General features: G+C 49.7%; 1 protein-coding gene across 1 annotated transcript in view; it reads left to right on the forward strand.

The window, feature by feature from the left end:
- The first annotated feature begins 1,204 nt into the window (after positions 1-1,204).
- The window catches only part of LOC133357539 (guanylate cyclase soluble subunit beta-2-like), a 35,371-nt gene continuing 22,714 nt past the window's right edge, over positions 1,205-13,861 (forward strand). The window contains 4 exon segments of the mRNA XM_061575512.1: positions 1,205-1,325; positions 4,193-4,266; positions 10,210-10,304; positions 12,497-12,657. Coding sequence (XP_061431496.1) covers positions 1,269-1,325; positions 4,193-4,266; positions 10,210-10,304; positions 12,497-12,657 — 387 coding nt within the window. The 5' untranslated portion in view covers positions 1,205-1,268.

The following is a 13,861-nucleotide window of genomic DNA, read 5'->3' on the forward strand; positions in this document are numbered from 1 at the left end:
AGAAATATATTTTTCACCCGGGCAACGCCGGGTACTTATGCTAGTCAGAGTGTATACGAGGACTTAAAAGCCGGGGGTAGAGTGTGAATCACCTATGCTGTGGACAGGGTAGCCCAAAAGTCAGGGCACATAGAGGTTATTTTTATACGGGGTGGACCAAAAGTCAGGACACGGAGGGTTATTGAATTTATTTTAACATTGGCATTGATACAATTTAATTATTTATTCTTGAAGTTAGTATTGTATCTGTAATCATTATTTATATTTATTATCTTCTTACTGTGGAGTCACCTCAAGTCCGTCGTCGACCAATAATCATGATCCATTTTTAAAAGTCTTACATTTCATTTCAAAACATTTGTTAAAATACATGATGTATTGATATAATTATAATAACCCTATATGTCCTGAGTTTTGGGCCACTCTGTACAACATGCAATGGTCCCGTATGAAGGCCGGGACGGCACAGGAGGGGGTGGGTGGTCAGCACCACGCCCGGCCGCCTTTGTCTCCCCAGTGGCGATGTTTACACACCGCACCAGGTACTCATTTAAGGCTGAGTCGACCTAGGGGAGGCCCAGAACCAATTCAGATAATCATCATTGCTGTTGGCCGTGAGCGGGAATCGAACCCGGGTCGCCGGTTTGGAGAGCATCGCGCTAATCGATGCACCACGAGACAAAGACACAGGTTCCCCGTATACGCCGCCTATTAACGGACTTTGGGGCAAGTGTTGTTAGCGAGTAGCACCTTTGAAAGCCGGCACGGCACACGAGGGGGTGGGTGGCCAGCACCACGCCCACACACACACACTTACACACACTTACATACACACACTTACACACACCCCAACATGCGCGCTCATGCTTTCCCTTAGGTGTCGCGAGAAGGCGCTCGACAATTTGCGCACGAAGCATTTTCACCGCGCGCGCTGCTGGAGTCGCCGTTTCCGCTGCTGTCGCCGCCGCTGCTGCTGCCACGACTGCCAATCAACCTCTCGCGATGGTGAGTAGAGTTCCACTCACGTGGTCCAGCAGAGGTACACGGTCAATGTATTTTGTTTGAGTAATTGCGTCAATGGCTCAACGATGTGACTTGCAGGGGAGGAGCGGTGGTGCAGTGCTTAACGCACTGCGCTATGAGTCCGCTTCCACCGAGTTCGATTCCTGACCACGGCACGCATTAGTAGTGCGTGACACCCGGTCTTGGGTTGGCTTGCCCATCCCACGGCCGCCTCCACTAACGGGCACTGACCAGCTTCGTGAAGTATGGTCAAACAACCCCAACGAGCAATGCGGGCGTGTGGAGTGTGGCTTCATCTAACGGTGGGTAGATGAAGGGTTGCGAGTTGTTTTTGTTGTTGAGAGGATGTGCAAATAGATTTGTTTAAGTCCATTGAAAGGCGACTGAGCAGAGGCGCTGTGCAGAGAACAATGGGCGCTCTGGGTGTGTATATTTTGTAGATTTTAATCTCTTCGCAAACAGACGATCGTGACCGGGTGACCGAGTCACTAATGTGAACCTAGAGATTTTCCATGAAGGCTGGGAAGCTGAACATATTTTTTAACTCGTCATCGTGAAATCTCCGCTCTTGTAACCGGTAACCAGAAACATCATTACAACCAAAATATTCGTGTTTTAAAATATAATTATCCCCCCCTTCCCCACACCGCGCAGCCTATTAGAAATGTAGAATTGCTAATAAATGATGTCCAGAGAGTGCCCGCTTATTCAAATGCGTCGCTCACTTGTTTGAGACCAGAAAAAATATTCGAGTGAACCATAACCCCACCTGGTGATCAAATAATGTCGTCATTTTAATTGTGGCACTGAAACGTGGGGATTACGCATCACGTCTCGAGCAAACAAAAAACACTCGTGGGTGGGGGTTTGCATCGGTCTCTGCGACGTTCACCCCCAGCATGGTGCGGTGGGTGATTGCAGGCGTCCGCCGATGAGCATCGATCACGGCACACACAACGAGGTTTGATGGCCCAGATCATCCCATCCCAGGACCCTCCTTCATCGCGGGCGTTATGTTGAGACTCTGTGAGGTTCTCTTGGATATAATGGAAGATGAAGGCGCAGCCCTGCAATTACTTATTCACGACGCCACTGCATTTTGGCCAACTCTTCCACGTAGACCAGACGTTTTGGAGGAGGTGGGAGTTCCCACATTTTACCCCACTACACGCCACCTGCTGATCGACCAAATGTGCTGTACCCCTGTGTACTGCTGCAATGCAGAGGTCGCCATCGTTCCAGGCTGCTGACCACGACAGCACGGCACCAGCAGCATCCCGCTAGATAACAACATCGCATTAGTGTATTGCCCGAGGAGCGGTGGCGCTGTGGTTAGCGCACTGCGCTTCAAAACACGACCACCTGAGTTTGATTCCCAGCTAACAGCAGTGGCGATTTATAACTGAACCGGCCCTGGACCCCGCCAATAACAGCCCGTGATGACCAGTGTGGTGAAGTATGGCCATACTCCATAACCAACAGGGTGTGGGAAGGCCTTCATCCAGCGGTGGATTGACAAAGGGCTGTCCCATGATGCATGTGATTCTACTGACCAGCCACATGGAGAAGGCCGTCAGGAGGGCACGCTTTGTCACCGAATCTGACGTGGGGCGGACGTCTTGGCGTTGAGCAGATGGGCACGTCTGTGGCCATCGATGCGTGCAGCTGTGATGCACCTGCAGACAGGGCCGGATTAACGCGTAGGGATTTCGGGAATATCGGGCACCCATCAAACTCAAGCGGGCACTGCCTCTATGCAGCATCTGCCCTGTGACGATCGTCTCGCCCCACCTGATCTCGCCTCTCTCATCTCGTTCAATGCCCCCCCTCGTCATCTTCGTTCCCAATCTTCTCTCTCTCTCTCTGTTCCTCCTTGGCCATGTGCCCACAATATCGTTTTCGGTCCTTCTCCCTGCCTGCACCCATCCACTGGAATCAACTTCCCTTGAACATTAAGCAGCACTGCCCATAGACTCAGCACTGCAGACTCAACACTGCCCATAGACACAACACTGCAACTAGACTCAACACTGCCATAGACTCAGCACTGCCATAGACTCAGCACTGCACCATAAACTCAACACTGCACCATAAACTCAACACTACCGATAGGCTCAGCACTGCCCATAGACTCAACACTGCCATAGACTCAGCACTACCCATAGACTCAACACTGCACCATAAACTCAACACTACCGATAGGCTCAGCACTGCCCATAGACTCAACACTGCCCATAAACTCAACACTGCCGATATACTCAACACTGCCCATAGACTCAACACTGCCCATAGACCCAACCCCCCTCCCCCCCCACCTGTACATTGAGAAGTCCCGCGCCTTAACCTTCCTTCGTGTCTCTCTCAAAGCATCGCCTTTGTATCCATCGCCCATTCCCTTCCTCTTCCCTCCCCTGGCCGCCGACTCCTGTCCGTCCCTCCCCGATCTTTTCCTAACCACCACGCACCCCTCTATCGTAGCCACCCATTCCTCATCCCTTGCATGCCACTACCAGCTAAATCATTTATTTGTTCATAGCGTTTTTTTTTATTGCGTTAAACGCCTTGATGAAAGGCGCTCTATAAATATGAAATAAGATTGGATCCTCTCGCAAGGGCGGTGGCAGTGGTGACTGTGGGGAGAAGTGGGGCAGTGGTTAGCGTGCTGCGCTTCGAATCCGGTTTGATTCCAGGTCACGGTGAACACCAGTGACGATTATCTGAACCGGTCCTGGGCCTCCCCTAGGTCGACTCAGCCTCAAATAAGTACCTGGTGCGGTGGGCAAACATCGCCACTGGGGAGACAAAAACTAAACTAAACTATGTTGTTATTTTACCAGGTAAGGCCCACTGAGCTATGAAGTTTTTTTCAGAAGCGACCTGGCCACAAATGATTGCTCAACGAAGTGGCTTATCACGTGGAATTGTATACCAGGGCGCAAAATCCTCTAAACGCATGTCGATTTTAAATGTGGAGAGAAAAACCGGAGGACCCGGAGAAAAATCCACGCAACCACGGGGCTATGCGTGGTGCTGGCCACCCACCCCCTCGTGTGCCGTCCCGACCTTCCATAGGTGCTACTCGTTAACAGCACTTGCCCCAACAGTGTGTTAAGGCTATACTGGGGGGTATCTTTATCTTTGGTGGTGACTGTGCATGACTCCCGAGCAGTACGGATTCATCAACACGTGCCTCAAGTCGCTGGTCATGGAGAAGTTCGGAGAGGAGACTTGGGAGAAGCTGCGGTGAGTGCTGCCCCCACTCACCCCTCTCCGCTCGTCAGACCGCTGCTGCTGCTCTTGACACATTCCATTCGGATGCACTGCTTTTTCGTGTTTCATGTGAAAATACGATAAAAAAAAATTCTGATCAGTCTTTGAACGATTAAAGGCAGGTGAAAGAGGAAAACAACGTTAAATAATTGTCTTTCCAAGGGGCAGGTTGATTAAGCTGCGTATGATTTGTTGATGGGGAATCTGCCTGTCTGCTGCCAGTGGGGTAATGGATAGAGCTGTGCATTTGCAATCCAGAGGATCTCTGACCGCTCAGCCACCCATCCGACTCTTGTTTTATATTTATTACTAGCTGTACTACCCGGCTTCGCCCGGGACTTGTATCTACCACGGCCGGCCGCCTTTGTCTCCCCAGTGGCGATGTTAATACGCTACAGTAGTTAAGTTACTCGTTTGAGGCAGAGTCGACCTAGGGGAGGTTCAAATAATCGTCACCGGTGGTGGCCGTGAGCGGGAATCGAACTGGGTTTGCCGGGTTGGTAGCGCAGCGTAGCGTTAAGCACTACACCCACCGCTCCTCACACACCACACACGCACAGACACACACACAGACACACACACAGACACACGCAGACACACACAGACAGAAACACACACACAGACAGCACGCTAACCACTACACTACCGCTCCCCACACACCACACACGCACACACACAGACACACACACAGACACACACACAGACACACACACACACAGACACACACACACAGGCAGCACGCTAAGCACTACACTACCGTTCCCCCTACACAACACACGCGCGCGCGTCCATAGGTACACATACACGCGCTTGCTGCAGACACACACGACTTTCAGGGTGCATACGGCAGTAAACGACTGAAATAATAAAGCGGCAATGCTGTGTAAGGAACGCCTTAGACCCGCATTATACATTTGTGTAATGCGAGCGTAAACACACAAACACACACAAACACATACACAATACACACACACATACATGCAGACACACAGACAGACACATAACACACATACATACACACACATACAAACACAGAAACACATACACACATACATAGACACACACATACATACACACGAACACATCCACAGACGTACATACACACATACATACAGGCACGCAGACATACACATAAACACATACAAAAAAACCCACATACATACACACACACATACATACACACAAACACATGCACACACATACATACACACATGCATACAGACACACAGACATACACATAAACACATACACACATACACATGACCCGGCTTCGCCCGGGACTTGGATCCACCACGGCGGCAAAACCGACATACATACACACACAGACATACACACAAACACATACACACACATACATACACACATGCATACAGACACACAGACATACACATAAACACATACACATGACCCGGCTTCGCCCGGGACTTGGATCCACCACGGCGGCAAAACCGACATACATACACACACAGACATACACACAAACACATACACACACATACAAACACACATGCATACAGACACACAGACATACACATAAACACATACACATGACCCGGCTTCGCCCGGGACTTGGATCTACCACGCCCAGCCGCCTTTGTCTCCCAAGTGCCGATGTTAATACGCCACACCAGTTACTCGTTTGAGGCTGAGTGGACCTAGGGGAGGTTCAAATAATCGTCACCGGTGGTGGCCGTGAGCGGGAATGGAACTGGGTTCGCCGGGTTGGTAGCGCAGCGTAGCGTTAAGCACTACACCCACCGCTCCTCACACACCACACACGCACAGACACACACACAGACACACGCAGACACACACAGACAGACACAGACAGACACACACACACACAGACAGCACGCTAAGCACTACACTACCGCTCCCCACACACCACACACGCACACACACAGACACACACACAGACACACGCAGACACACACAGACAGACACAGACAGACACACACACACACAGACACAGACAGCACGCTAAGCACTACACTACCGTTCCCCCTACACAACACACGCGCGCGCGTCCATAGGTACACATACACGCGCTTGCTGCAGACACACACGACTTTCAGGGTGCGTAAGGCAGTAAACGACTGAAATAATAAAGCGGCAATGCTGTGCGAGGAACGCCTTAGACCAGCAACACATTTGTGTAATGCGAGCGTAAACACACAAACACATACAAACACATACACACACATACATACACACACATACACACAAACACATACACACAGACATACACATACACACAAACACACACATACATGCACACAAACACATACACAATACACACACACATACATGCAGACACAGACAGACACATAACACACATACATACACACACATACACACACATACATAGACACACACATACATAGACACACACATAGATACACACAAACACATGCACACACGTACATACACACATACATAGAGACACGCAGACATACACATAAAGACATAAAAAAAACCCACATACATACACACACACATACACACAAACACATACATACACATACATACACACATACATAGAGACACACAGACATACACATAAACACAAACACACATACACATGACCCGGCTTCGCCCGGGACTTGGATCCAGGATGCCCCGCCGCCTTTGTCTCCCCAGTGACGATGTTCACACACGACAGCAGTTACGCTTTTGAGGCTGAGTGGACCTAGGGGAGGGCCAGGTCCGTTTCAAATAATCGTCAGCGGTGGTGGGCGTGAGTTGGAATCGAACTGGGGTCGCTCAAGCAGCTTAATGACTGTTTGTACAAAGAACATATAAAGAATCGATTATAATAACCAGGCAAGAGTCCACATTATAGACTGCCAGTACACGCACTCAGCTTCATAAGCAGGCTAGAGTGTACATGATAGAGTGGCAGTACGCTCACCGAGCTTAATAAGCAGGCTACAGTGTACATGATAGACTGGCAGTACGCTCACCCAGCTTAATGAGTATTTGTACAGTGAACATTAAAGTAATCGATTGTTGGCGCGTTGGGTTTAAAAGTAATATTAATAGCACACATTGTGGTGGGGGTGTAGTGAAGAGTAGGAAAAACTTTGATGAATTTACCTCAGAGTGGCGTGGTGGGTGTCGAGGCCTAGTAGCGTGCAAAGCCTGCGGCCTCGCCTAAAATTGTCGGCTTGGAAGAGGCAGGGTACGGGTGGCGTTCCTTCCCCCCCCCTAGCGCTCCAACAATACTGTGTAATGGCTATTATTTAATTAAATACGGAGCTTATGAAAGTGGCGAAGGCGTGGCTAGCCGTTGGCAGGGGCAACCGCCGTCCAATGAAACTGCAGCCCTTGGCGAAGGCGTGGCTAGCCGTTGCCAGGTCCAATGAAAGCGGCGAAGGCGTGGCTAGCCGTTGCCAGGGGCAACCGCCGTCCAATGAAAGTGCGTATGGGCCAAAGTCCACACACACACACACAGACAGACAGACATGAACGATTTTATATATATAGATTTAAGTAAACTATTAACAAAACGAAACAGTTTCTATTTATTTTATCATATATCTCTTTTTGAGAAGCGACGTGGCTATCACAAATGATAGCCCAACAAAGTAGGCTTATCACTTGGAATTGTATAGCAGCCAAATGCTATGAACGTGTAATGTTGATTTTAAATATGGAGGAGAAAAAACCGGAGGACCCGGACAAAAATCCACACGACCACGAGAAAAGAGACACGCAAACTCCATCTATAGAGCAGGCGTCAGCGTCGGGATTGAACCCACGACCTCCTGTATACCAGGCAAGGTAGTTAACATCTCGCCACCGTGGAATCCTATGACCTTGACCCATCATCATCATTAGCCATGATCAATCTACTGCTGAATGAAGGCCTCCCCCAGCTGTCACCCACCGTCCCTCGCAGTCTTGCGATGCAACAATCCACTCGCGCTGATCCAACAGCTCCATTTCCACGTTGGACCGATTTCCAGATGCGCTCTCGCGTTTGGCTGTCACTCGGCTCTCCTCCTCGACCGGCCACCATCCCATCTCCTTACCACGCCCGCGTGCCCCTCGTCACAGTGAAGACGATGCCTTTTCATCCACCTACGTTCTCTGATCCACGTCATCCTCCTCCGGTCTCTCAATGTAATCTCAAGCGTACGCATCTCCGTGTGCTCCTTTGTGCACTTTTAAGCATCAATTCCATGTTAAAATTGGTAGACGTGAGCACTATTGTAGAGTACAATAAATAACGAGTTAACACCTTTATTGAATTAATCAAGAAGATAACAGCTTGGGGAATGAGACGATGGCCGGGAATTCTAGAAGGGAGCAAGCAGAAAGTGTTGTGACCGGCAGTGCGGTGGGTGGGTGGGTGTGTGGGTAGGTGGTGAGTGGGTGAGTGAAGGAGTGTGTGTGTGTTGTTCTGGCCTGCAGTGTTGTGAGTAGGGGAGTGAGTTGGTGAGTGAATGTGTTGTTTTGACCTGCAGTGTTGTTTGAGTAGGTGGGTCGGTGAGTGCATGAGTTGGTGAGCGTGTTGTTCTGACCTGCAGTGTGGTGGTGGATAAGACGACACAGTCAGTGTGTGGTAGAGACGAAGTCATCAACGTGGGTTGAGCAGAGTTAGGGGTAGCAGTGTCTGTGACCTTTGTACCAATTCATAACGCCTGTTTCACCGAGTGCACAGGGCAACAATACTAAACTGTGAACTAAACTATGTTTCATTTTACCAGGTAAGGCCCACTGAGCTATTTAGATCTCTTTCAGAAGCGACCTGGCCACAAATGATAGCTCAACGAAGCAGCCATATACTCTAAACGCATGTTTCTAAATGTGGAGAAAAGTCCACGACCACGGGGAGCGAAGCATGCAAACTCTAAGTATACAGCAGGCGTCAGTGTCGGGATTGAATCCACGTCCTCCTGTATATCAGGCGAGGTAGTTAACATCTCGCCACCGCGGCGCCCATTGAGTGCAGTACGATGGCAACCCCTCCCTGGTTAACACGCGTGCCTCCTGAACCCATTCGCCACGCGGAGTCGCGGTTGTTTCAAACAGGCCACTCCCCATCCCAGCGCTGTCCACGCTGGGCCTTGCTTAGCCGCCGACGTTTGGCGGAACCGGGCGCCTCTCGGGTATAAAACATTTTTTGCCGTAGCCTGCGCGCACGTTGGTGGCCAAAACTTGGTGGCTCACGCGGTTCCCCTTGCGGTAAATTTGAGATCGGAAACAAGGAGACTTCTTTGCAATTTTCGCACACCGCTTGATGACGCTGGTCGTTGTCGTTGTTTACTCTCCAACACACAACCGGTGTGCTGAAGTGTTAACTAATTGGCACGTTTTGTTTACATGACAAACCTTACTAATTGGCTATGTGAGGTGGTGGCGGGTTAACAACACATTTATATGTACGCGATATAACACCCCAAAACGCCTTTATTATGGTTAAATAATTAACAAACATATTTTCAATCAAAAAAGTGCTCGTCCTATGGATGAATTCACACCCGCCATAGGAATGTGGAATTTACACCACTGGCCCAGTACTGTAAACAGTAGATGAGCAATCAAAGCCTCAATGCTCATTCGAGCAGGAAGTCACTCGCAATTTGACCGTCAAGCACGGGACGCTTTGTCCATTCACTTTTGGATGAAGGCCTTCCCCACGCTTTGTCAATCATGGGCATTGTTCGACCACATTTCCCCAAGCCAGTCAGTCAGTGCGGGTGGCCTAAGACTGGCCGGTCCAGTTACCACTCGCCACCGATGTGAGGCCACAGCTGGAAATCAAGCTCAGACGCGCGAGTCCATCGCACAGCACAGCACGTGCGCAAACCACGGCGCCACCGCTCCAGCGCTTTCTCGTGATGACGACGGTGACGGTGGAAACGTCCTCCCACCCGCTCCTCACACCCCTTCTCACCCTGGGCCCTGTAGGACCATGGCGGAGACGCAGGATACCTTCATGACCTACACGGCCTACAACGACAACATCACCATGCGCCTGGTGACCGAGGCGTGCACCCTCCTAGGTGGGTGACCCACCCCCCCCTCGAACGTATCCCGTATTGTCCGGCACCCTCACCCCAGCCCAGTGGCGAAGTAACGACATCATCAGTGGCGAAGTAACGACATCATCAGTGGCGTACTAAAAACATCATTAGTGACGTAGTAACGACATCATCAGTGGCGTAGTAACGACATCATCAGTAGCGTACTAAAAACATCATCAGTGACATAGTAACGACATCATCAGTGACGTACTAAAAACATCATTAGTGACGTAGTAACGACATCATCAGTGGCGTAGTAACGACATCTTCAGTGGCGTAGTAACAACATCATCAGTGGCGTACAAAAAACATATTCAGTGGCGCAGTAACGACATCATCAGTGACGTAGTAACGACATCATCAGTGACGTAGTAATGACATCATCAGTGACGTAGTAACGACATCATCAGTGACATACTAAAAACATCTTCAGTGGCGTAGTAACGACATAATCAGTGACGTAGTGACGTAGTGACGACATCAATGGTGTAGTAACTACATTAATACGTAGGCTTTCGCGACCAATATCATCCATAAGAGGTTTTTTCATGGGTTAAATCGCGTAAATATATAAATGTGTTGTTACAACCCGCCACCACCCGACACGGCCAACTAGTAAGGGTTGTCACGTAAACAGAAGATGCCAATCCATCACTAGTACAGCAGCACAGTGGCCTAATCACGACATCATCAGTGGTGTAGTAACGACATCATCAGTGACGTAGTATCAACATCATCAGTGACGTGGTAATGACATCATCAGGTTAGGGGGGGGGGGTAATCGATCAGGTGGGGTCCCCAAAATTGCGATTTGTCTCTTGGCATGGTCGCACCTCGAGGCTATTCTATATCGCGGCTCCTCTTGCCCTAATCACTTCATTGTTACGCTCACCGTCTCGAACGTTTAACGCTGTAGGGGGGCGCTTCGTTTTAAATGTTTTTGTTCTTGAGATGACACTTTATTGAAGACACGTTCACTTGACATCAGGCATAAACCCCCACTGCAATAGCCCTGAGTCTGCCTGTGCATCTCCCCCTTATATACCAACACGAGGCCACGTCCCGCTTCTCGATCATTCTCGCTGACTCTGGACACTCACTCCGCCGGCAGACTCTGCCGTTCCGTTCCGTCACCTGACTACGCTCCCTTCTCGAACATCCTCGTAGCTACCAGTCCCTTCGCACTCAAAACTGATACCCCTGTCATTACCTCCCGTGGCCACCAGTCCCTTCGCGCTCACAACTGATACCTCTGTCATTACCTCCCGTGACCACCATTCCCTTTGCACACAACTGATACCCCTGTCATTACATCCCATGGCCATCAGTCCCTTCGCACTCACAACTGATACCCCTGACACTACCTCCCGTAGCCACCAGTCCCTTCACACTCACAACTGATACCCCTGTCATTACCTCTCGTGGCCAACCAGTTCCTTCGCACTCAAAACTGATACCCCTGTCATTACCTCCCGTGGCCACCGGTCCCTTCGTACTCACAGCTGATACCCCTGTCATTACCTCCCGTGGCCACTAGTGCCCTCGTACCGTAAGCTGACCTCCCTGTCATGACCTCCCGTGGCCACCAGTCCCTTCGCACTCACAACTGATACCCCCGTCATTACCTCCCGTGGCCGCTAGTGCATTCGTACCGTAAGCTGACCTCCCTGTCATTACCTCCCGTGGCCACAAGTCCCCTCACACCGCATTCAGGCTCTATTGTCATTACACATACATCTCACATGGGTGTATCCTTCATTATTATTAAGAATACGTAACTCGAGACTGCACCTTGAATGTCCCGGGAAGGCTTCGAGATTTCCTCGGACAGTTACCTCCACAGCAAGAGAGCGATGCTGCAGGGAAAACTAGAACAGGTGGCACGGGTTATATAGATTTGCGGAGCGAGCATTGTTAGCGAGCACCTATTAAGGACGTCACAGCACACCGAGTGGGTTGTGTGGCCAGCACCACACGCTGCGGTCTTTAATGTCGATACGCCACCACCGTTACTGGGGCACTTATTTCGGATCAAGGTGAACCCGAGGGGAGGCCCAGGTAAACCGCGACATGGTGGCAACCCTACCCTACCATAACCCTTGCCAGGCTACACATGGGGGCTTTGTCTGTGTTGGCCGTGCCGTGTGTGACTGGGGGAGGGGGGGGCACAGGGGTTGCCCCCGAGGTGGTGCTCCATCTGTTCGGGGAGTACTTCTTCGAGTTCTGCAAGCGCTCGGGCTACGACCGCATGCTGCGCACGCTGGGCGGCAACCTGCAGGAGTTCATCGAGAACCTGGACGCGCTGCACAGCTACCTCACCCTGTCCTACAAGGTGAGCGTGCACTATCCTCACCCTACAAGGTGAGCGTGCACTCTCCTCACCCTACAAGGTGAGCGTGCACTCTCCTCACCCTACAGGGTGAGCGTGCACTCCCCTCACCTCACCCTGTCCTACAAGGTGAGCGTGCACTCTCCTCACCTCACCCTACAGGGTGAGCATGCACAAAATCGCCCGTTTTCTCATTGAAAATAGGTACATTTCTAAATGTCACTGTCCTGGTCACAAAAGCACAGTTTGTGGGGAATAATAGGCATTTTCTATACTTTTTAGGACAGACGCAATTACGAAATAATAATTACTACCCAGGATCAAAAATTGTGTTACATAGTGTAATCAGAGCTGACTGCAATGATGATTCTGATGATAGGTCAAGATGCTGTTGATAATCGTTCAAGATGATGGCAGGCAAAGATGATGATGAATGTGATAGGGTCAAGGCAATATAATGTGTTTATATTACAAGTTGAAATTATTATTATTATTGTGTTTCTCATTTACAAAGCTAAGCGTGTAAAGCCTATTTCTGCAGACATTTCCATACGAACGCCAAACCGGTTAGGGGCCGTCCATAAATGACGTCACGCACCTGGGGGGGGGGGGGGTCAGACATTTGTGACGATGTGTGACGAGAGGGGGGGAGGGTTGAGAAATGTGACGTCACATCAAAATGCGCAACTTTAAATAAATATCGACAACACGTTCTACTTAATTAAATTGACTTTTTAATAAATGTTTTCTCCTACAACATCAGAGTGCAGCGCCACATTAAATACGCACTACAATGACAATAGTTGAAAGCGATTTAAAGCATGTTTTATTTGGGGGGGGGGGGGTAGAGCTTTGTGACGTCATATTTGAGCGGGGTCTGACTTTTTGTGACGCCGCGTGACGAGAGGGAGGGGTCAAAAATCGTGTGACGTCATTTATGGACTGCCCCTTAACACCGGTATTAACCGGGTTTATTTGTGCGGTTACCGGTAATGCAGCAGCAACAACACCGGGTTTTATTGCACGCTTTTATTTAACTCACTCTGTCTGTTGTATCCTCAACTCTGTCTGTTGTCGTATCCTCAAATCTTGTAACTCAATTTTAACCCACTTCCCAATGTCGTATCGACTGCAAACTTGGTATACGTATGTCATACTGATGACAATACTATATTCTATCAGTAAAAATAAATATATATGTTTCAGC

This window comes from Lethenteron reissneri, chromosome 58 (assembly GCF_015708825.2).
Source record: "Lethenteron reissneri isolate LAM-NWPU_2019-01 chromosome 58, ASM1570882v1, whole genome shotgun sequence".
Taxonomy (NCBI): Eukaryota; Metazoa; Chordata; class Hyperoartia; order Petromyzontiformes; family Petromyzontidae; genus Lethenteron; species Lethenteron reissneri.